The sequence below is a fragment of the Mytilus galloprovincialis genome, chromosome 8 (assembly GCF_965363235.1).
Source record: "Mytilus galloprovincialis chromosome 8, xbMytGall1.hap1.1, whole genome shotgun sequence".
NCBI classification, from domain to species: Eukaryota; Metazoa; Mollusca; class Bivalvia; order Mytilida; family Mytilidae; genus Mytilus; species Mytilus galloprovincialis.
The window spans coordinates 29,452,700-29,477,404 of NC_134845.1; the positions used below are offsets into that span (position 1 = coordinate 29,452,700).

At 32.2% G+C, this 24,705-nt stretch overlaps 1 protein-coding gene and 1 long non-coding RNA gene across 2 annotated transcripts; both read left to right on the forward strand.

The window, feature by feature from the left end:
- Positions 1-8,749: 8,749 nt before the first annotated feature.
- LOC143085505 (uncharacterized) lies at positions 8,750-14,247 on the forward strand. The gene is made up of 3 exons (XR_012981351.1): positions 8,750-8,820; positions 10,557-10,819; positions 12,927-14,247. It is a non-coding gene; the product is annotated as an uncharacterized LOC143085505 (long non-coding RNA).
- A 7,823-nt stretch (positions 14,248-22,070) lies between these two features.
- Positions 22,071-24,705, forward strand: LOC143085506 (BTB/POZ domain-containing protein 6-like). The gene is made up of 2 exons (XM_076261884.1): positions 22,071-22,327; positions 23,404-24,705. The coding sequence occupies exons 1-2, from the start codon at positions 22,080-22,082 to the stop codon at positions 24,566-24,568; spliced, it is 1,413 nt and encodes a 470-aa protein (XP_076117999.1). The 5' UTR covers positions 22,071-22,079; the 3' UTR covers positions 24,569-24,705.

Sequence of the window (24,705 nt, forward strand, 5' to 3'; positions counted from 1 at the left end):
AGCTGCTTACAGAAGTACCCCTCATCCGGCTACAGGGTTTTCACCAAACTACATGATGTTAGGTAGAGAGGTCAATATCCCTCTGAACCTGATGTTCAGAAGTCATGACAACAGAACACAGAACAACGAAGATTACATTTCAACAATAAAATCTCATTTTCAAAACGTCTATGAGATTGCGAGAGAAAATCTAAAGACCAATGCAGAAAGACAAAAACGTGACCATGACACACGATTGACTGACAATAGATATGAGTTAGGGGCCTTGGTATATAAATTTGACAAAACCGTAAATAAAAAGTTTCGCTCTCCATGGCTTGGTCCTTTTGTAATAACGAAAATTCTCAGCCCCGTTGTTTATGAGATTCGCGGTGAATTCCGCACTGAGGTAGTTCACCATGATCGATTAAAACCCTGTAATGAAAACATGCCAATTTGGGCAAAAGCAAGTTACCAGTAGAATATTTGATATGTGTAAATTTTAAAACAAATTTTTAGTTTTTTGATAATTTTTTATTTATAGAATGTCAGACGTCATAGGAACCAAAGTATGGCAATGCAGGCTTTGTGATTTTAAACATTTAAACAAGAAAGGAGCTGTGCAACATTTTATGTTTAGGCATACTCCAAATAACCAAATACCATTTTTATGTAATATCTGCAACTTTAAGGCACTAACTGAGGGAAAATGGAAAAACCATGCTAATGCCATGGCAGGAAAGCCTCTCAGAGAGGATTCTGCTGTACATACTTTTCATAAGTCCACCAACCCATACAATGTAAAGATTGGAAGTGACATTTTTATTAAAACAACACTAATTACACCTTCAACACAAAAATCAGAAATTAAAGAGGAAGAATTCATCCCGGATTATGATGAGGAAATCACCATCAGTGAGGAAGAAGTTGCCATTATGGAAGTAGAGGTAGATGAAAGAGATGAACAAATTGAGGGACTTAAAAACAAAATAAAAGAAATGGAGGAAAAACACAGGGAAGATAACAGAAGTATGGAAGAAACCCACAAGAAGCAAATTAAAGAATTGGAGGAAAAACACAAATTTGAATGTCTAAGATTCGGAAATTTTATTCAAAGACTGGAAAAGAAAAAAGAAGACCTAAAGAAAGAGCTGAAGTCAGCGGAAAAGATGGTCCAATTGTAGCGCCGACCGTTTATTAAGTTTACCAATTTCAAAGCAATGAATGAAAAACTGGTGTAAAATATATTCCGTTTATCATAACAGAAATAAATGTGAAATGTATTGCAATTTACAATAAATAGTATTTAAATATTCTCTACGTATTCAATTACCTATAAAATAACTAATCTGTGAAGTTATATCTGAAGTTCGTTTCTAAAAGCAGCTGATCGTTGGCAATCCAAATTTGAAACTGACTATAGTCGACCTAGTTTACAAAGTGAATACACAAAAATAGATATTCCCTACTTCCGGTTAACGGTTACAATGTAAACATGAACGCTGTGTAGCAAAAGACTACAATTATGAAAGATTATCGTTATAAATGAATGTGTAAAAGGTAATTCCATACAACTTAAACATATATAAATGATTTGTTATGCAGTTCCTATGAAAATTACTCCGCATAACATCTGAGTCGCGAATGACAACCTAAAATGTGCTACGAACTCCCGGTAAAATCATTACCAAAATATTGCGGGAATTATGAAATATAAAAATGAACTGCACAAACTATTTGCATTAAACAACGTAATAACTTCTATCACGAAAGTAAATTAAGTTAATGAGCTTTGGCACAACACTAACAATGACCACTGCCCTTTCCTCGATCTTGATATCTATATCATTAACGGGAAGCTTATTACAAAAATTTATGATAAAAGAGATGATTTTTCATTTCCTATCATTAATTATCCATTTTTAGATGGTGACGTTCCTTTGTCACCATCTTATGGTGTTTATATATTTCAACTTGTACGATTCGCCCGTGTTTGTAACAACGTATTAGATTTTAGCGAGAGAAATTTATGTATTACTGAAAAATTATTACACCAGGGTTTTCGATATCACAAACTAGTCAAAACATTTACTAAATTTTATCATCGGTATAAGGAAATAATTCGTAAATATAACTCAACATGCAGACATCTTATACGTTCAGGTATTTCACATCCAATCTTTTATGGTAATATTCTTTACAAAGCACAAACATGTCAGTATTCACCTCAAAAGCTTACAAAACCATTAAACAGACTTATTAAGAAGGGGTAAAATGGGAGAAAAAAAAGGGGGAAATAGATACTGCTCCACATATGGAACCCTTTGTGTTGCTCATGAAAGTAAAACCTTGTTAAAATTATTATCCGGTAGTTCATATTCGATGAGAAGATGACAAGAGTGTGGTTAGGACATCAGGAACATATCAGTCGTCATCATTATAACAGAAATTTTAACCAACTCGTGATCGCGTCCATACAATTTTCGAAGGGATGATTTCAACTTTTCCACTTGGAACTTTCTTGTAAGCAGTAATCCTCTATCACGGAAATCACGATAGGAAATTCAAGTTCTGCAATATCGTATAAACTGGGAGACATATTTGAGAAAAGCATCTATGGTGTTATCACAAATTATCTCACTTTTACTGTATCCCGTATATTTTCAATTGTCCCTTCTTCATCGGGCTTTGTATGACAGTTGTTGTTACAAAATAGCTTAATTAGATTTCTCGACAGGTCTTTCAAAATATTATATAAAGGCAACAATAGTATACCGCTGTTCGAAATTCATAATTTTATAAATTGATTGAGAAAAAAAAATCCGGGTTTCAAACTAAACCTGAGGGAAACACATCAAACATAAGAGGAGAACTACGACACAACATAAACACGACATTAAAATGTAACATACACATAAACGAACTATAATATAACAATGGCCATTTTCCTGACTTGGTACAGGACATTTTAAGAAAAAGAAAAAAAAATGGGTTGAACCTGGTTTTTTGGCATGCCAAACCTCCAGCTTTTATGGCAATGTTAAATATAACATTAAAATGACAACACTACATGACAAGACTACAATACAAATAAATGGAAGAAAATATAGGACAAACGAATAATAGCTAACAAAAGGTACCACGTGTAAAATTTAATACGTCAGACGCGCGTTTCGTGCACACAAGACTAACCAGTGACGCTCAGATGTAAAAAGTTCGCAATTCCAAACAAGTACAAAGTTGAAGAGCATTGAGGACCAAAAGTTCCAAAAAGTTATATATATTATTGATCATGCATAATCTTCTGTATGATTTATTTATCGCTCCCATATTACCTTAATATTGTGTCTAAACTATCTAAAAGTATCGAATATGCAGTGCGGACCTCTTTGAGACAGATAAAAGTTAGGATTTCTGTTTACTCATTTGTTATTTGTATACATATATAGAATATTGGTTTTTTTACATTTATATACAAATTTATTCAGTAGCCATTCGACGATCACAAAGTTCATAAACATTCTTTCAAATAGTTTTAAAAGAAAAACTGTCAAAAGGTCTTAATAAAAAATAACCATGAATGAATCTTTCTGAAAAGGACAACCATACCTATTTCATTTTAGTATTCCTAATGCAGACTGATAATGATTTTTACTTTGAAAAAGCAATAAGACACGGTGCATATGTGTGCCAAATTTCATGTGTGAAATAAAAGTATTTTTGAAGAAATAAGCAATTGAAAACATAAATTATGTCAACATTTTGGTATTGATTTAACAAGGATTATTCCTTGATATAATCATTATGTTGCTTACAATATCGGGTCATTAACAAGGACAGTGGTCACTTATTACATTTCCACTGTTTGCTTGTTGTGTGGTTGATTTATTTGTTTTGAATAACCAGCTAACTTTGTAAATTTTCTTCGGATAAATATGTTTCATGTAAACCAATAGTTCCATCAGAATGTATGCTGTATGCGTCGCATTCTGCAACTTGATTCGAATGCAATTTATAGCAGAACAAATGAAATTAGCTTTCTAACCTTAACTTGGTCGATGGGCTTCAAACTTAACAGAACACAATGAAACAAACACAATGAAACGTAAAAGCTACTGCAAGTTTATGCAAATTTTTCTTTTTTGTTTCAATCTGATAAAAAAAAGATTATCTATACTAAGTCGCATGCTTGTATATATAAGCTCATATGCGGAAAACTAAAGGTTAATATTTTAGGTTGATGTTGTTACAACCCTCTCCTTGTATATAAGCATCATGTCAATTGTTGGCCAATTTATGCTCAATAAGGCATATAAGTGTGTACGATGAAGTGTTAATCTGTTTTCTCAGTGGCGGATCTAGACGGGGGTGAAATCTCCCCCTCTTTATTTTGACATCAATATATTTGAATGGGAACATATAGTTGGAACCCCTTTAAAAATGGCTCGATCCGCCCCTGCTTTTCTTATTGTCATTTTGTTTTCATTACTGTGATGGACAACCCTCCGTATTTATTCATCGTTTGCAGTCTTTATTATTTCTATAGATAAAAGATATATCTGCTAATTTAATCCATTATACATTAATATTGCACCAATTTTTTTTAACTAAGTACAATGATATGTGCTTCCACACTCATCTAAAGAAAACTTATTTTTTTCACAGAAAATCATTACGAACACATTCTATCAAAAAACGTCAAAATTACATTTTGGAAAAACACCTTATAAATTTTAATATCTAAAAAGAGATAATTTATATCGAATCTTATGAAAAAATGCCGAATTTAGACATTTAATAGGTCAAGGTCAATCTCACTGTTGTTAAACAGGCGAAAGAAAATTTTAAAAATGCACCCTATAAGTATAAATGTTAATCTCGAACCATATTTGGCAACATAAATTAATCCTAAATATTCAAACTATATTTGTTATCCTTTGAAATATTTGAATTTATTTTTACATAAACACATATTTGTAGGGGCGACTAGCTGTCTCAACGTGACTTTATGTATTCCTTGAAATTTTAACTTTGATCTTTGACCCACATTTAAGAACAACGTGCCCACTGTAAACATCAATATGCCGATGAGGCTTGTTCGCCTCTTTCAATCATATCAAATATAGTCGTGTGTTCTTCTGTTAACCCAAATCGACAAAATTCGTTGACTGGGCACCCTACTATTGGTCGGGTTTGTTGTATATTTTGACGATTGTTTTTTTTTTCTGGTAAATAATTTACGCATAAATTCAAGATACGTGGATAAACTGTTAGCGTAACTCTATATATAGTACGTGCAAAACGTGTTACGTGTACTTCTAGTGTATGTGGACAACACCTATATATTGTATAATATTTACAAAACACTTGTTCTTTTTTTGTAAATGACTTGAATGTCCCACTAGGTCTTTATATTCCTTTTACAAAAACATTAGTTACAAAACAACCGTTCTGAAATTAATTATTGATTTACGTATTTTTACACACTGGAATGTATGTATACAGGCCTTGTGATAGCATATATAAATATATATTAATTTCTATTCAATACCGTATTCTTTTACTTAAAATTTACATACAAGTATATAACATTGTTACACATATCACACGGTTTTCTTGAATCGATTATCGTTAAATCTTTATGAATACCAAGGAAATGTAATGTATGGATTTATATTTTTCGAATATGTAATGTCAGCATTTAACCATCTATCTTTACACACATCACGTGATCTACACAGACACAGACTACAACAACAACTTCCACTTCTAGACATCACAAACAACAACACTGTGAGTAAAGTTAATATACTTGATAGTCGGAACAAATATTTTAACACTGTCACTAAAACTATTTCGTGAACACTCGTGATACTTTTTAATATGACTTATATTATTTATTGTATTAGTTCAACGTTTGACCCAATAATCATTTTTCGAAAGTCATCTACACAGACTCGTATGACGACTATGCACATCGATTTTCATAAGCAGTAACTTTTATCTAAATAGCTTTAAAATTAAAAGTCATAAATGCAAAGCTCTTTTTATATTTGCAATATTGCCTACAGTCGACCAAATTCTGTATGACCTATATATTAGTATGGTCTTATCAAAACCTGTTGTTTTATATTTATAACTTGCGGGTCATAAACATGATAAGATGAAGCAAAATTTCAATAATCATTTAATGATTATTTTCACTAAATGAAACAAATGAAAACCGAAACACAATATTTTCCTGTGTATTCATCGTGTTTTCCAGAGCAACTGTTGCTCGAATCTGAAATAAGATTATCATTCTAGGGGATATTTGAAAAAAATGATTATCTAATATAATACATTAGGACTTGTCATGTAGACCACCATAATACGTTTGTTTTATATAGACAGTATATTAGTCTATATATTAATTGTAGATCCTCTAAAGTAGAAATATGCATTAACTCACTACTTTACTTACGGGAATCATCACATATATATTTATATTACTGTTTGACAGTATAGACTAGTACTCTCAATAGGTTGTGATTCCTTTAAACGAAAGAAGACAGTTGACAGTCTTTATTTACCAAGGTTATAGCAACTACTGGTAAAGAACATAAATAACACAAAGTTAACAGACATTATAATATGTCAGATCTTAATTTCTCTTTACGAAACATTTAATCCAATTAAATAGCTTTTTTCACATAATTTGAACGCATCAGTTGCACAGAAAGTTTTTTTCAGTAATAAATTGAGAGTGAAAAAAAGATCTTATACCTTGATAAATTGAACATATGTAAACGAAACGTGTGAATGATATCTCTATAAAAGAGAGGCGAAGAATACCAAAGAAATATTCAAACGCAAAAGTCGGAAACAAATTGACAATGCCATTGCAAGAATAAAAGGCTCATTAGGGAAATAACAGTATACAAAACACAACATAGTAAAACAAGATTGAGTAACACGAACCCTACAAAATACTGGGGGTGATGGCGGATGCTCCGTAGGGGAAGGAACACCCTGTTCTACATGTTTTACAATTAACCAAACCACTCACTGGGCTGTAAAATGCTTGCTTCTTACAGGTGCTATTCAATTAAAAAGGATTACTGGTGGAACGGCTTATACTTGATCGAACTTTCATGGACATTTCAGTAAATCTTCATACAAAATACAACTGGTTATTTTAAAAAAATAATAAAGTGTCATGTACAGAGCAGTTTATACCAGTATTTATTTAGAATGCATTTCTTTCTAACACAAAGGAAGCAAACGGCTAAGCGCGAACATATTTTGATCTTTTGTTTAAAACATACGTTTGCAAAGTTTACCTAACCTTTGACAAACTATGCACTCGCTAAGGGTGCATGTATTGCTTATACAAACGATGCAAACGACTAAGCGCGCACATGTTTTGATCAGTTGTTTCTAACATACGTTTGCAAAGTTTACATAAACTTTGACAAACTATGCAATCGCTAAAGATGCGGCTACAGTTTGTCGTTCGTCGTTTGTTAGTGACAAACCCTACATTTGTTTCTAGCTTGAACTTGATTAAATGATATATTTTTTCTACGTTTGTAAAAAATTTGTTTACCAACAACATGTGCATGCATAATTGAAAGTTTAAACAGGGTCAGTAAAGACTTATTAAACGTTGTATTTGTTTCTACTTTCGTAGCGTTCAGAAAACAACAACAAACGCCACACAACGTTTACAAAATTTTGGTTAGAAAGAAATGCAGCCTAAATATGTGTCTTAAGTATGTCGTTCATCGTTTGTTAGTACAAACGATACATTTGTTTCTAATTTCAACCTTGAATTTTAGTACAATTATAAGAAAAAATTGAAACAATCTGAAGGAGACAAACAATGCAGTGAAATCTTTACCCCTTATAGAATAGCGTATAAACAACAAAAATATAAAAGAATTACTTCCTAAATCAAGGCAATATATAGTTGAGAGACTTTTGAAAAGGGACCCATGATTTAACAGTATAATCAAAAAATCCCGGAACACTGCATGTTAGAAATAATCTTAATTATAGGCAACAAACATTCATACATATGAAATAGAGAAAAAAAGTGTAAAGTCTTAAAATTTATGTTGGTTGAAGGAACCGCATTGAATTATAACCAAAATAGTCTATTTAGTATTTACCAACAACATGTGCATGCATTGTTGAAAGTTCAAACAAGGTCAGAAAACACTTATTAAACGATTTACTTGTTTCTACTTTTTTGTAGCGTTTAGAAAGCGACAAAAAACGCAACACAACGTTTACAAAATTTAGGTTAGAAAGAAATGCACCCTTAATAATTCAACATTTTCTGGTGTGCATTAAGACATTTTGTCAACACGATTTCACACATAATCTTCGTATATTACCATCTTATATTAGTTCTGTTGCACTAATGTTTGGAATTTTATATTATCTTTATCTGCGCAATATTGAATATATTCTATTCTAGACGACCCGGTACATATTCAATTTGCTGGATGGTCCTTTTTAGACTTCAATATATACGTATTTGTGCTCATTCTTAAAAACAATGTACGTACTTACTATTTTGAATTACATACATTTTATGTCGAAATGTGTATAACTAGTATCGATGTTGGTGTAAATTCTACAGATTTCATCGATAAGAGTATACAATGTATACACCAAGGGGCTACTTCACGTTCAAGGATTTACACTCTAAACGTGGATGATGTTTTGAATGAAATTTAAAATAAAAGGTTAAATATAAGCATTGCATTTCTTGTTTATTATTTTGTAGAATTCACTATTATGTCATTCAGAAACGTAAACCAACGTCCGACATCACAGCTATGGCAGGCTCAAGTTTGTATTTATATCTGTAGTATATAGGGGAGCGGTTATATGTTGCATGACCAATTAATAATGACTTTTCTAAGTTATCCTAGAAATCACAAAGTAAATTATGAATACCCTACTATTCTTTTCAGCGTTGGGCCAAAAGAGTAGAAAACAACGAAAACAGGCTTTTTCTTACTACATAATTTTTATTTAGCTGACACTTTTACTTTAGTTGAAGGCTCATATAGCTTTTATAATCACAACAAAGATACAAATGACACAAACGAAACAAGATGTATTACCAGGCAAAGCCAAAGAGTCATGAAAAGGGACGAAATATACCAAAGGGACAGTTAAACTCATAGATTGAAATTAAGTTGACAATGCCATGGCTAAAAATAAAAAGACAAAATATAGAAAACTAATGACTAAGCAACACGAACCCCACCAAAAACTTACTATATAACTATAATATTAATATAGTCTTTACCAACCGGTTCATGTTATTAGAAATCCACGGAAACTATCAAAACAATAACACCACAATAAGCTGCACCACATAATAACTCTTTAGTTTAAACATATTTATTTCTAGTGGATTGGACAAAAAGTTGTTACAACTTATATTCAACCCTTTTCACTTTGCTGGTTCGAGTGCTGTCTTGTAGTGGCATTAACCTGAACTTTGTCGAAATCTACATTGCTGCCTATTACGTGCAAGAGACATTGCTCTCTCTTAACACGAGTCAGACATTTATCGCCTCCTTCCGATTGCCTTTAATCGTTTCTGAAGACCAAACTCGCATGAGGTGCTATGTTCATATGCTTTAACACTTCATTACCGTATAACAACACGTCTTTCTGTGGACCATGTGCGTTAAATATCGACTCAGCGTGTCAGTGTAGAATGTATATCAAAACTATTCATACTTGTATTGCTTTGGTTTGTTTTATTTTGTGCTCTAAATATAGTATCTTAACTGGATTTACTCTTGTATCTTTATAATGGTACTTATGCATCTCTTTATTCTGTCCACTGGCTATCCAAAACATACGATACTCTCACTAGACATGCATGAGTCTGGTTCAACAAGGAGTGATGGAGAGCCGTGGTGTAGTGGTTATCGCATCAAACTCAAACACAAAGGTTCCTGGTTCGATACCCATTCAGGGGGGGGGGGGGTGCAGGGACTGAATGCTCGACTCTTCCATGGCACATCTTGCGAGTATGGTCTTTAGTAACGATGATAGTCCGTTGGAAGGGGGCGATAAATGTCTGACTCGTGTTAAGAGAGAGCAATAATTCTTGCACGTAAAAGACAGCATTGCAGATTTCGAAAAAGGTCAGGCTGATGCCCCTACAACTCAGGACTCGCAGTAGCAGAGTGGAAAGGGTTTAATATAAGTTGTAATAACTTGTTTTCCAATCCAATGTAAAAATAAATATGTTTGAACTAAAGAGTTATCTGCTAATTGATGAACTTAAATACTCAAAACACATATTTCTTTTAAATAATTCCTTTCTGTTTTCATTAAACAACTATAGATAGGAAATTAGCAAAGAAGATAGATCAACGAAACGGTCTACCTAAAAGGCTGGTAATTAGACTTTTCAAGGTTAGTTTATAAATTGGGTGTATCAATGAGCAAATTAAAATTAAATTGTATGATAAAAACAATAAACGTACACCTAACAATTCAATCGTGCTAAACACTTACTTTACATTTTCATATCCTCGTTACTTTTATTTTCTCCGTAGGCAGTTAATAAAGAAAACTATAACGAAGAAGAAAGTATGGACACTATAACTGGAAAATTGTCCCAAATATGTCTCACAGTTGATATGGCAGACGTGTTCTTCACATTTAAAGGTGAAAAAATAGCATGCATACCAGCTCATAAAATGATCCTAGCTTTGAGAAGTCCTGTTTTTAAGGCCATGTTTTATGGTAGCTTTCCACAAAGTGAAGGCGATATTAAGATCGAAGACATCACACGGGATACATTTCAAATATTGGTGAAGTAAGTACTGTCATTAAATATACACACATAAAGGGTTTTCAAAGTTTTGTATAGAAAAATGGCATTTTTGTTTTTGATACTGACTTTGTCAGCAAGAATATCAAGCGAACCCGCTGGAGTGAGCTGGTATTCCAGCTGATGAAGTCAGTATCAAAAAATAAAATGCCATTATTATTTTTATCGGCAATCTGTTTTAACTCTTTAGTTTTTGTAAAGAATATGAAGTAAAATAAAATAATAAGTAGAACTGCTGTTATGCTTACAAAACGTTTGGTTATATGAATGAAGTCGCGTGCATTTCATTGATAAATTGAAGCTGATGGACAAGAACATTTAACGTTACCGCACCAGGGGCGGATATAGGATTTTGGAAAGGGAGTGGGAAGTTTTTAAAGATTGTTTTTTTTTTGTAAAATTATTAATCAGATTAGACTTCGTGAACTTTGCCATTTTCCGTGTACTCTAGTATTTTTTTTTTATGCGACAATTCTTTACTTATAAAGATATTTTTTGCTGGAATTTACTGATTGTCAAAGTCATGTGATTTACTATGGTGGAGTTGACCAGTGCGTTGAAAAAAGCGTCGCTCAGTCATTTTGAAATTCAAATTACAGTAACACATTGCTTAGGCTCAGGATGACATTCATGACACCTTCAAAGCGACATAGGATTGAGCAAGAACGTATTGACTTCTATTTCACTATTCCACCAAACAGAAAGTAATACTCTATAGACTATTACACTGACTCTCATGAAAAAAAGTTCCACGGCAATATTATTTACCTACGAAAACATGTTTAACCCCAAACGCCCCAGCCTATTTTAAAATATCATAGCTGAACAATGATCCCCAGTCAGTATAAACTTTAGATATATTTAAAATATAATTTTACATTGAACTTTAATTAATGCTATACCTATAAATGTCATAGGTTTAGAAATAACTTTGTTTTTTTTTAAGGCTTTTTATTTTTTTTTTTTTTTTTCAGTTGGGTCTATCTTTAAATGTTTTGATAATTATTTAATGGCGCGGCATACATATTGTGGTGTTATTATTTTTGATGGTTTTCGTGGATTTCTAACAAAATGAATCGATTGCTTAATACTATTTCAATAGCTATGATACTATTGATTGACCTGGTTATGTATGGTGTATGCATAATAACTGTAATGAATTGATAAAGTTTAATTTCATAAATGTGCATTGGTCAACTAATATTTTGTATGGCCAACAATCAAATAGTTTACCAAAGAATTAAAAAGAATAAAAAGAGAAAAGAAAATCCAGAACAACTCTAACAAGAGGAAACCGCAAGAATTGGTGTGTTTATTATAGGATTAAACATCTTTTTTGGACTTTTATGATATGTTTGTGAGTAACTTGGTCCAGTTTATACACCAATAAATTCATTTTAAAATGCGTTTAATCCTTATTATTCTTTAAATATAGAAACGTCTATTCTAATATAAAAAATAAATAAAAAGTCAAATGATGCTAATGGGGAACAACTGACAACTAAAAAAGTAGATTACCTCATTTTCCAAATTAAAAAAAAAGGCCGACAAAAGTTCACAAATTTTTTCGTTTAAAAAAAAATTGAAAACAAGATCCCCACAAAAACCAGGGTTGATCAAACGTGCTTTTGAATAGTAATTAGGCATCCCCTGGTCAGATAATGAACCTAGTTTTCATTTTGCTCAAATCTTTGGGCTTTTTCCCGTTACACCGTAGAAAATGATCAATCCACGTGAAGACCCGATGATAACTGCTGTCCATGGATTTATGAGTTTTGAACAGCGGTATACTACTGTTGCCTTTATTATTCTTCATCATTTCTATTTAGGTACTACCTGAGCAAGGATTCTAACAAGAATAAAATTGAGAATGGAAATGGGGAATGTGCCAAAGAGACAACAACCCGACCATAGAAAAAAAAACTACTTTAACGCATATACTTAGTTGAATTTGGTTTTAGAAGTACCATTTATAACCAACGAAAACCTCTAACACAAAATTATTTAAATATCTTAGCTTTAAATTCTTTTATTTTTTAGGCCATTGTTTATCGATTCAGTATCGTTATGTTGTCTTTTTTAAATGTTTCAGATATATGTATACCGATCATCTTCAGTTAAGCAAAAAATCCGTTATTCCATTATTGTATGCTGCTCAGAAGTATCAAATCGCAGGATTAATCTCAAAATGTGAGAATTATCTACAAGATGATCTAGGTGTTAACAACGCATGAACACTTTTCAGTAATGCAAAATTCTTCACAATGGATAAGCTTCAAACTAATGCACTCAAATTCATAGCAGACAATGCGATCGAGGTGTTAAAAAGTGAGGATTTTCTTTTGCTCCCATCAGAAAACATAGTTAATATTCTTGAGCTTGATTCTCTTCGTGTATAAGAAGTAGATGTTATCCATGCTATTCTTAGATGGGTTGATCATAAATTGACCAAGTCTAAAATCAAAGTCGATGGAAAATCAAGAAGAGCCATTCTTCTTAAAGATAGTATTTTATTTACTTTGGCAATTCCTCTACTCTCCATAGAAGAGTTTACGTCAATTGTTATACCTTGTGGTATTTTAACAGACGAAGAACAACTTCTGATTTTTAAAGCTATAACAATGTCAAATAGTCCATCATCATGCGGAAAATTCAGGATACATCCGAGAGAAGGAACTAAGGTTCTCGAGGTTACAGTTAATGATATTTTGAATCCAGGTAACACCTTTGATAACATGCATACTGACCCTTCTCATTTTCAATTTAATAATCAGTGGGTTAATTTACAAGCTGAAACTTTTTCTGTCAAAGCAAACAAAATAATCAAGATTAAATCAGTTACTATCAACCCACAATTCCAAAACCCAAACCAGAACAGCTTTAATATTAATGTCAATATCAAAACACAGTCTGACTTAGTTGCCGTTAACCAAAATATGTATGAACGTGCAAGCAGACCAGCTGACAGGAGTGAAACTGAGGAATGCACTGTCACAATAGATGTAATGTTTGAAGGTAGAGCTTGCAAACTTCCAATTGACAAGATTATTCCACAAAACGAGATGTTGGTTATGACAATCCAACCGAATGTTACAAATTATAATCTTGGAATGTGGGGACAAAAACAACAAGTGATCAAGACGTTCCCACCTACATACCAAAATAGGAGAAATGATATGATGTATCAACACGAATTATCTGACCAAATAACTCTGTACGTGTCACTAACAGGTGGACATTTAGTGGAAAGTTTTGAAGTGTTAGAAATTTGCTGAAATATCGGAACAGGCGTATTGTTTTCTCGACGAAACTTAATATCAAAAGCATTTCTTTCATAACACTTTATCAGACCTAAATTGTCAATTTACTTGAAATCATTATAATTAAAAATTGTAAGTATGAACAAACTGTGATTTTAAAATTATCTCTGTAAATTATAATGCACGCCATGGCTACACCTATTCAGTGAGATTTAATGGGTTTTGACAGAATAATGAAAAGAATAATTTGCTAAAAAAAAAAAAAAAAAAAAAAAAAAAAAAAAAAAAAATAAAAAGAATAATTTGCTGCAGATTCAAATCTCTTCATAATTTCTTTATTTAGAAAAAAAACTGCAATCATTGAACCTAAGCCCTCAACCTTTTACACATTATTGGAAAACTGAGCAACATGAGCATTTCGACAGGTGCAACATGTAGATCAGGATAGTGATTACACTTCCTGAGCATCTGAGATCACTCCCGGTTAATGGTGGGGTTTGTGTTGCTCTGTTTTCAGTTTTCTATATTGTATTTTGTGTACTGTTTGTTTGTCTATTGGTCTTTTTTTCCAGTTTTTGCCGTGGTGTTGAAAGTTAATTTTCAATTTATGAGTTTGAATTACCCTTATGCCTCTATTCCACTCCAAAATCTTTGTTTTCTGTACAATGTGAACTTTTGTTTACCTTTTCGCGATTGTTTACGTGGTCTTGTCTGTTCCTCATAAAATTATAGTTTTTTTCGGTTGTGCGTTTAATTTGTTATCTGTCCGCTTTTGAAAATTTCTGTATGTGTCCAGTTGAAAAGTTTAATAAAAATGAACAGTGTGTTATAATCTTAATAACTATAAAAACAAACAAATATGTCACCAAAGAAAACAAAGTAGCATACAGAAAAAGCACATAAGCAAAAATGTAAGACAAGATTACAAAATATTAAGAAAGCACAATAACACAAGTACCGAGCCACGACAAAAGGATGCTACCAAAAATAAACTTTACAATAAAAGTTCAAAATAAGACAAATAAAAAACCCACAATAGCGCCATTAGCTTGAATCTATATAAACCCATAGTGTACTATTTATTTCAAGAAAAACAAGAAAACACGGAATCAAGACATTTATTATGTCTTGAGTACTATTTTTTTTTATCTGTTTGTCTTTTTTTTTGTCTTTTTTAACCATGACTTTGTCAATTTATATTTGATCTATGAGTTTGAATGTCCCTATGGTATCTTTCTCCCCTCTTTTACATATGGTGTGTTGGTCAGTATAAGTATTAAAGATGATTTTTGAAGATTTTCATTTTCAACAATATAAAATGTGTTTATGCCTAACCCTCAAATTAAACCTTCTTTATCATATCAATTCTGAATTGAATTTAATAACTATAACACAAGTACACTATATACTGAAGTCCGACAAGATTTTTCTCTTCAGAAAGCTTTTGTGTCAACAAATTATTATTTATATATATATATATATATATATATATATATATATATATATATATATATATATATATATATATATATATATATATAGTGGACACATGGCGAAAATATTATATACACATGATTTCAAGCTACCAGGCTGTGATTGGAGATTAAGCCGCACACTCAATGTTTAACAAATCGTGAATGGTTTGCTGATATATTGGACTATAATGGAATATCACAACTGGTATTTAAACCAACCAGAGGACCCAATACGCTGGAACTTGTTATAACTAATCTTCCAGATAGCTTCATAAGAATTAAAACCTTATCTGGGCTATCCGACCATGAGATCGTTTCCAAAGAAGTTTATTTTTACCCCCGGAAATATTTTCATAACAAAAGATTGTACCGTTATTTAGAAAAACAAATTTGGAAAAATATAAAACTAGATCTGAACAATTAATTAACACCAATATATTATCTTAATAAATGAACAAAAAGCAGGAGTTAATTCACTGTGAACACACTTCGAAACCAAACTTGAAAAGAGCATATCTAGGGAAAGTGTACATAGAACGACAGCTATAGAAAGAAGGATGGTAGTTCTAGGATTACAACTCATCCCAAACGTCTCAAACGAAAATTGGACAGATGGTTTAAAATAATGATAAAATCTGGTAATTGAGGAAATAAAGACAAATTTAAAGAACTGAAGCATCTTTTGTCGTAAAGTTTTGTTTTCAACCGACCCTCAAAGTCAATTTCTAGATTAAAGTCCTAATCAAATGTCAAAATCAAAAGCTAAAACATATCAAACGAATGAATAACAACTGTCATATTTCTGACTTGATACAGGCATTTTCTTATGTAGAAAATGAGTGATTGAACCTGGTTTTATAGCGCTAAACCTCTCACTTGTATGACAGTCGTATCAAATTCAATTATATTTGTAACGATGCGTGAACAAAAAAGACATAATAGGCAAAATTGCCCCTTTTCAGCCCTAAATTCATAAACTGTTTGCACCATAAAACATCATACCATTATGCGATCCTAAAATTTAAAAGGATGACATTTTATTATATATCTTGAAAGATCAAGACGAAATGGTCAAGTCTCTCATCTTTTCAATGAACACGATATAATTCAAATATCGTTTACATGTATGCTGGAGTTTCTTATCGACAACATATTTGATGAATTTGGAGGTTGACTTTTCAACAAACTGTCGGCATTCCTATTGGAACGAACTGTGCGTCTCTCCTTGACGACCTCTTTTTCGCCTGTCCTTGATCTGTGATTAACATATCCTTTTTCAATTGAAATTTATAAAAGGTGTAAAACCACCAAATCATAGTCTGTTACATCCAGTTGCATACGGAAAAGGGTCGAAATAACTAGCACCTTCAATTGACAGTTGTAGGAAATTTATCCCACATTTCATTGCCGTAAAAAAATCTGTGTCATAGACAAATATCTAGTGTTTCACAGCATCATAAAATTTTTATTTGGTGTTTCTATAGAATATTTTGGTCACTTGAGGTGACATGTTACTTAAGCTGGTACACACGAAGAAAAAAGGGGGAAATTTGATTGGTTAATATCCAGTGATGGTTATTTTCGTTTATACAATGCGCCAATGTATTGTATTGATTGTCACATGTATTAATCTGTATTATCTCCCTTACTCCATGTGTCATGATTATACATGTATGAGTGATGAGTTTTTCCTTTATTGTTTACCGCCTCACGATCATTATTAAATGTGCCTTTCTAACGATCACATGTCTTATGTTTTCTCTGCTTACTGGCGTTGCGGCAGCGGTTTACATCCACATCTCAAATAACTCAACAATTTGAACATTATTCCACTCTAGAAGTGAAAGGTGAGCAGGAAAATTTGTCATTTATTCTGACTAACACGACAACATTTTCTATTGTTGGACTTAACTGATCTTTACAAAATGGCAGGCACACGTGCTCCAAAACAATGGTCACTCTCAAAAGTTGAAACAATAACATCGTTTGAAGCATGGAGACAAAACTTACAATATACCTTGTCCCTTGATCAAAACTTCCCAGCGTTCCTTGTAGATGGATTTACATGGCTGAAGAAAACCAACGCCATTCCTTTACGTGGCATTGCTGACGATGGCGAGGCGGTTGCCGAAGCTAACCGACGAACAGCAGCCCAAAAGTGCACACATTTGGACCTTATGCTTGGGCAAATAGCAAATTACTGTCCGGTCATTTCAAGAAACACTATAATTAAAAATTCGACATCCATTAATTCTATTTGGCAGTCAATTCGTCTACACTACGGATTTCAGTCTACTGATGGACACTTTCTTGATTTTAATAGCATCCTTTTGGAACCAGATGAGCGTCCTGCGGACTTATTTCAGCGAATGGCTAGTTTTATTGAAGACAATATGCTTCGTGCCGGTGGCAATATTCATCACCACGGAGAAGTACCTGAAGCCGACGAAGAGCTATCGCCTTCTTTGGAAAACCTGATTGGACTAACTTGGTTAAGACTTATTAATCGTGCCTTGCCCGCGATGAAACATTATGAGAATGTTTTTTTTTTATAGTACTGGACTGGATAAAACTTCACTCATGCCAAATATTTCTTTACAAAAATAAATTCGGCACAATTTTTGGAAAAGTGAAAAATTTAACAAAGACTAATACGGGAAAATCAATGGTGGTATTACATCTTTACACGCTTTTTTACATTCTTACGCAAGTTATCAGTTTTCATAAAACGACTATCTTAAATTCCTTTTGGGTGTCCAGGAAGTGTTATATAATAATTTTGAAGGGTTTGCTCGTTATCTAAAAATGATCATTGTTAAAAATCTATCAGAGTTACAGAATATATATATATTTACTTACTGCTTTGAAACACATGAGTCTCTTGATGTGTGTTCTAATTCATTTCTTTGAATTTCTCATTTTTTGTTCCAATATCAACATTTGTGCTGTATATATTTATTTTACCTGACATTGCAACTTGACCCTTTTAAAACTCTTCACATCACTTATGCATTGACACAATTAAACAATCTACACATCACTTGTGCTCGAGCGTATTTTTATATGTTTGGGGACTTTGATTTAGCTATTAAAACCAACAACACTGTGAGTAAATTCATCAGAAATTATAGTAAGACATGTTAAAGATATACTAGAAACAACTATAAGAACGCTGACGTCTCATCGTGTATGTTTAACAAAAAATGTTATTCTTCTTCTTTTATTTTATTTTATGACGTATTTGACCTATTTCTCATTTTCAGAAAGTCTTCTGCGAAGACAATCATGGCGACTTCTCATGGCGATTTTGTTTTAAACAGAAACATCTCAAAATTACAAATATAGTTAAATGGCAATATATCCAATGACTTTTTAACATATTTTAAATTGTTTGTGTGAATTTTGAGATGTCGATCCAATTCTTATTATATTATGATATCATAAGTAACTGTTACTTTTGACACGACTGGGATTGATGATGGAATTAAACATCGTTTGAATATCTAAATCACCTGTTGCTTTGGGTGTTTAATACGGCCAATCTTTTTAGGGATATTTGTACTGTTATTGTTGAATTATATATGCTTTCAAAAGATCTTATATAGTGTTATGTTTGCAATATCAATGAATTCTAGAAGAATCATGAATCTATCAATAATGTTTGGTGCGAATCCGGCTTGTAAATGACCAAATATACGTATGATGTTTAAACATATTGGTCATGTTTCAACTAGACTTCATTTGATAAAAGCGCATTTTTAATAATCAACCGAAGTGGGTTGATTTATTTTTGCTCTTTGGAGATTTTAGACCACATGAAAACATTTTTGATGTGCCTTTACTTGGACCTTAATTTACCTTACATTGAATTAATTAAAAAAATGACCCATTATTGTTTCTTCATCTGTATGTCTAAATTGTCTTTCTGTTTTCTTTATAGAATCTGACAAAAATAGGAAATGATTGAGTTTAAATTTGAAATTATGTGATATATTTCAGCAATTTCGGTACAGTCTATTTTGACAAATAATAAGGGGTGAACATGGGAATATAATTAGGTTTATACATAGCTACTTTGAGAATTCTGATTGTGCTTAATGTTTTTTTAATTCAGTAGTCGTTGCAAGATCACTTGTATTCTGTGAGTTTGGAAAAATGTATCTCGGTGTTGATTAGTTGTCATTAATGGTACAAATCCCTGTCGCCTTATCCAAATAAAAAGTGGTTGAGTTTAATATTTTGAGTCTGACATACGTTTTAGCATGTCAACATAATGATTTTAAGAGTCAGTACTTTGGAATGTTCTTTTAAATAAAGGATGCTAAAACTGCTTGCTGTACAAAATTTCTAACTTGTTATCCGATAGTTTGACCCTTTTTGTCTTTAAAACGAAGATTAGTTTTTGTTGACGTCCAAAATAGTTTGGTTTCCATGATAAGCTAACTGTATGTTGAAGAGGTATTGATAAAAGCAATAGCTGAGTCATGTGTCAGCTATCTTTCCCTCGTTTAACTAGATTTCTGAAATCTTTTGAAATGTGATTTATTTGTTTCAACATGCACAGCCATTAGATAAACGTAAATGATCATGCATTTTATATATACATCGATCATCCAAGGGTTAGTCATTTTCATTAACGACATTCTTAAACGTTTTTAACGTAAGATTACATATGTTCTATTATTTTGCAGTGCAATTACTGAGTGTCAAAATGGATATACTTCCATTTGATTAGGGACATTCCGTTTTGAATTTTCCTCGGAGTTCAGTATTTTTGTGATTTTACTATTTAATATATATAAATGTGTATATAATCTTATGTTAAAAACGTTTAAGAATGTCGTCAATGAAAATGACTAACCCTTGGATAATCATCGTGCACTGGACATGAATCCTCCAAAGGTTAGTCATTTTCATTGACGACATTCTTAAACGTTTTTAACGTAAGATTACATATGTTCTATCATTTTGCAGTGCAATTACTGAGTGTCAAAATATACATGCATGATAAACATTTTGAATGATGTAATATCTAACACATTTATATATATTAAATAGTAAAATCACAAAAATACTGAACTCCGAGGAAAACTCAAAACGGAAAGTCCCTAATCAAATTATAAAATCAAAAGCTCAAACACATCAAACGAATGGATAATACCTGTGATATTCCTGACATGGTACATGCATTAAGGTGTATACATCAACAAATCATTAACTCTATATGCTAAGCGTTGATTTTACTGGTAATTAGAATGAAAATTAATGAAATGATGTACATGTATCAATTTTAGGGTTGAATGTCTTTTGTTTGTTAGTTTGTAGAATTCACTGTCATGGCATTCAGAAAATACATCAAGAGACAATCACAAAAGCAGTCAAGAAAAGGCGGAGTTCCTAGTGTATCTGTAAGTTAATTGATTGAGTATATGATTTTGTTCTGGAATGTGGGACTTATAAACAGTAGCCTTTCGAATTATCCTGATTATTATTTCTACTTCTCGTGCAATATCAAATCAGCTTTAAATTCAATTATCCAAATTTATATTACTACATGACTACGCAATGGACTACGTAAACGAAAAAAATCAAGAAATTGCTATCATACATGACAGAAAATTATAAATACTGACATTCTTTATCACGGACCGAAATAATAAACAACAATGAAAAAGGGCTGTTTCTCATTGGCATATATTCCCTTTTTTGTCATTCCTTTGTTTGAAAATAACGCCCAACAGTGTTAGAATTAGATTAAATTATGTCCGTCCCTTAACGGGATTCCAACCTTTGATACACTACAGTACCAATCGCCTAGCCCCATGTCCAGCGATCTGAACCTCGACCCCATCCGCTATATAAAAATATAACTTCAAAAGTCGTAGTGTTACCTTGTCACGGAAGGCGAATCTAGAGATAACATAAGACGTGTTATAAGCGTGTGTAGATGTTATATCATTATTTTTTATACACAATGTATTTTTTATTTGGCAGCAATCTAAACATAATCCATTGTGATTGTAATTGCTATATGGAAAATACTTTTACAATGGTAAACATCTTTTTTTAAATTTTGCAACGTTATTTGAAAGTTTAATTGTTATAGTAATAAAATATTTGTCCTAAGCGACTTTTCCATAACATGAATAAGTAGATATCAAATTACTCTAAAAACAGCATCTTCCGAGGGATCACTGTCATACAATTAAGTATTCAAAAAAGACGATTATCAAAAATTATTCCCTTTTATGTAATCATTTCCGTCTTGTAATATTTTTCCTTGAATCTAAAAACAACAATGCTCTTTCGCACAATTAGTTTCTATCCCATTTGGTGTAATATATCCCATTTATAACCCATTTACATGATTGGTGTCGGCCTGCGAAATACAAAACAGAGTTAAAATAGTCGTAGGTTATGAGTCAATGAGACACCAATCAATTAACAGTATGTAGTATCATATCTGAGTAAGTTTAATTTTCTCCATAGAACAACTGCATTTTACCACTCATGGTTAAAGAAAAAAGGAGTATGGAGAATATAACATATAAATTGGACCAAATATGTCTGACAGAGGAAATGGCGGATGTGTTCTTCTCATTTCAACTTAAAAACATAGCACAGATACCAGCTCATAGAATGATCCTAGCTTTGAGAAGTCCTGTTTTTAAGGCCATGTTCTATGGTAGCTTTCCACAAAGTGAAGGCAATATACGGATCGAAGATATTACACCGGATACGTTTAAAATAATGTTGAGGTGAGTAATCGTCATCTGTCATTGGTACAACAAAGTATTGTACATAAATTAATCAAGGTGGTCTTTGATAATACCTAAATTGATCCATCCAGCTTAATGTTAAATGAGTTTGCTTTCCAAGTTGTAATTTTTGGCATTATTTGGTTTCGGAATCTATGGCTAAAAAACTCTTTTAAATTATTTGTTTTTGTAATGTTACGTCCTTTGTTCAAAATAAATGTCATAAGAAAAAAAAAAGAATGACAAAATTAAAATTGCCGTAAAAAATGTAAGCAACTTAATGACATTCATTCAAATATCCGATTTTTTTAATTATGCTAAAGGAAACATGTTCAAAAGAAATTCATTCAAAATGATTGCAAGGTTCCACATATTCACTTGAAACGTTCTTGGATAATTTTGTATATAAAATGGGTTTTTTTTTTTGCTTGCTTTCATTACTTTTGTTTTGGTGGTTGAATGATTTTAGGGACAGCTTAGTTTAGTGTCTATAATTTTTTATACAATTACCTTAGATTTCTTGAACAAGTATTTTAACAAAATAAATTTAAAAACAGCGACAATAAAAGCTATGGTGCTTACGGTTGATTTATTAGAAGTATCAAAGCTCCATGTTGAAGACCGTACTTTGACCGATCATGTTATACTTTTATAAATATTGACTTGGATGGAGAGTTGCCTTTTTGGCACTCATACCACATCTTCTTACTAGTATATCTATTTGGAATGAATGGTAATTGTACGTAATTAGCAGCTTCTGGTCAACTTCTGTGGTTTCTTTCTCACATGCCTAAATATTTGGGTTTTGTTAATGACACAACTATCACAAAGATAATCTGAGAATTTATGAAGACCTGGTAATAACTGATTCTTAATTGCCTCCCGGATTTGGGATAATCTGCAGACAATTGATGAGTTTGTTGTTTTTGTTTGAGTGACAACTGGTAAAACCAACCCCAAAGACTAATACAAAGTAATAAAAATAACCGCTATTGTTATAACTTAGATTTAAATCTCATGTCTTACTAACACAAGTATCGAATCCTTTTTCAATAACTTTTTGTTTAATTTTTTAGATATCTGTATACCGACCATCTTCAATTAAGCAAAGATTCCGTTTTTCCTTTAATGTATGCTGCTCAGAAGTATCAGATCGCCGGGTTAATCTCAAAATGTGAGAAATATCTACAAAAAAAGTTAGCTGTTAACAACGCATGTACACTTTTCAGTCATGCAAAGTTTTTCACAATGGATAAACTTAAAACAAACGCACTTAAATATATAGCCGACAATGCGATGGAAGTGTTTAAAAATGATGATTTCCTTTTGCTGTCATCAGAAAACCTAGTTGATATTATTAAGCTTGATTCACTTTGTATACCAGAAGTAGAAGTATTCCGAGCTGTTCTTAGTTGGGTGGATCTTAAATTGACTCAATCCAAAATCAAAATCGACGGAGAATCAAGAAGAGACGGTCTTCTGAAAGATGGAATCTTATTTACTATAGCAGTCCCTCTACTTTCTCTTGAAGACTTTACGTCAGTTGTCATACCAAGTAGTATTTTGACGCACGAAGAGCAGCTTCAGATTTTCAAAGCTTTAACAATTCCTAACAGTGCATCATCGTGCGGAAAATTTAGAGTTTGTCCGAGAAAAGGAGGTAAGATTGTTGAGGTTTTAGTGAACGATATATTATATCCAGGCAATATCAATCCTAGAATTCGTAATCATTGGGGTAATTTAGAAGCCGAAACTTTTTCTGTCAAAACAAACAATAAAATCATGTTTAAATCAGTCACCATCAAACCAAGATTTCAAAATCCATCTTCTGAGAATAACTGGAATTTCAATGTTAAATGTTTTCTGCAAAACACATTCACTGAGACTGATGATTCTGGAGAAAGTGAAGATTTAGAAAGCAGCGATTCTGAAACTAGCACTGAGGAACGCAGTGTCGTGATAAATTTAGCATGTGACGGAAGTGGTTACAAATTTCCAATTGACGAATTTGTTTCGCAAAATGAGATGTTAGTAATGACTTTTCAACCTATTGACTATACTAGAGGCCATAGAGTTTGGAAATCGGAAGCAAGAAAATACATGATCATTATATTGCCGGATGAAGATGAAAGATTTGATGGTATGATGTATCAACACAAATTATCTGACCAAACAACTCTGAACTTGTCACTAACAGGTGGACATTTAGTGGAAAGTTTGGAAGTGATGGAGTTAAACTGAAATGTCTAGATCTGACCATACGGTTTACAAAACCATACTTAATATTTGTCCATCCTTTCATCAAAACTATTTAACACAATTTTTCATGATAACAAGTTAATTGTCAATGGAATAAGTTACATAAAGAATCAAAATTG

Excerpts from the sequence above, each read along its gene's own strand:
- LOC143085506 (XM_076261884.1), top strand. The coding sequence starts at position 22,080 with ATGGTTAAAGAAAAAAGGAGTATGGAGAATATAACATATAAATTGGAC. Across the intron at positions 22,328-23,403 it reads ACGTTTAAAATAATGTTGAG|ATATCTGTATACCGACCATC; the intron begins GTGAGTAATCGT and ends TTAATTTTTTAG.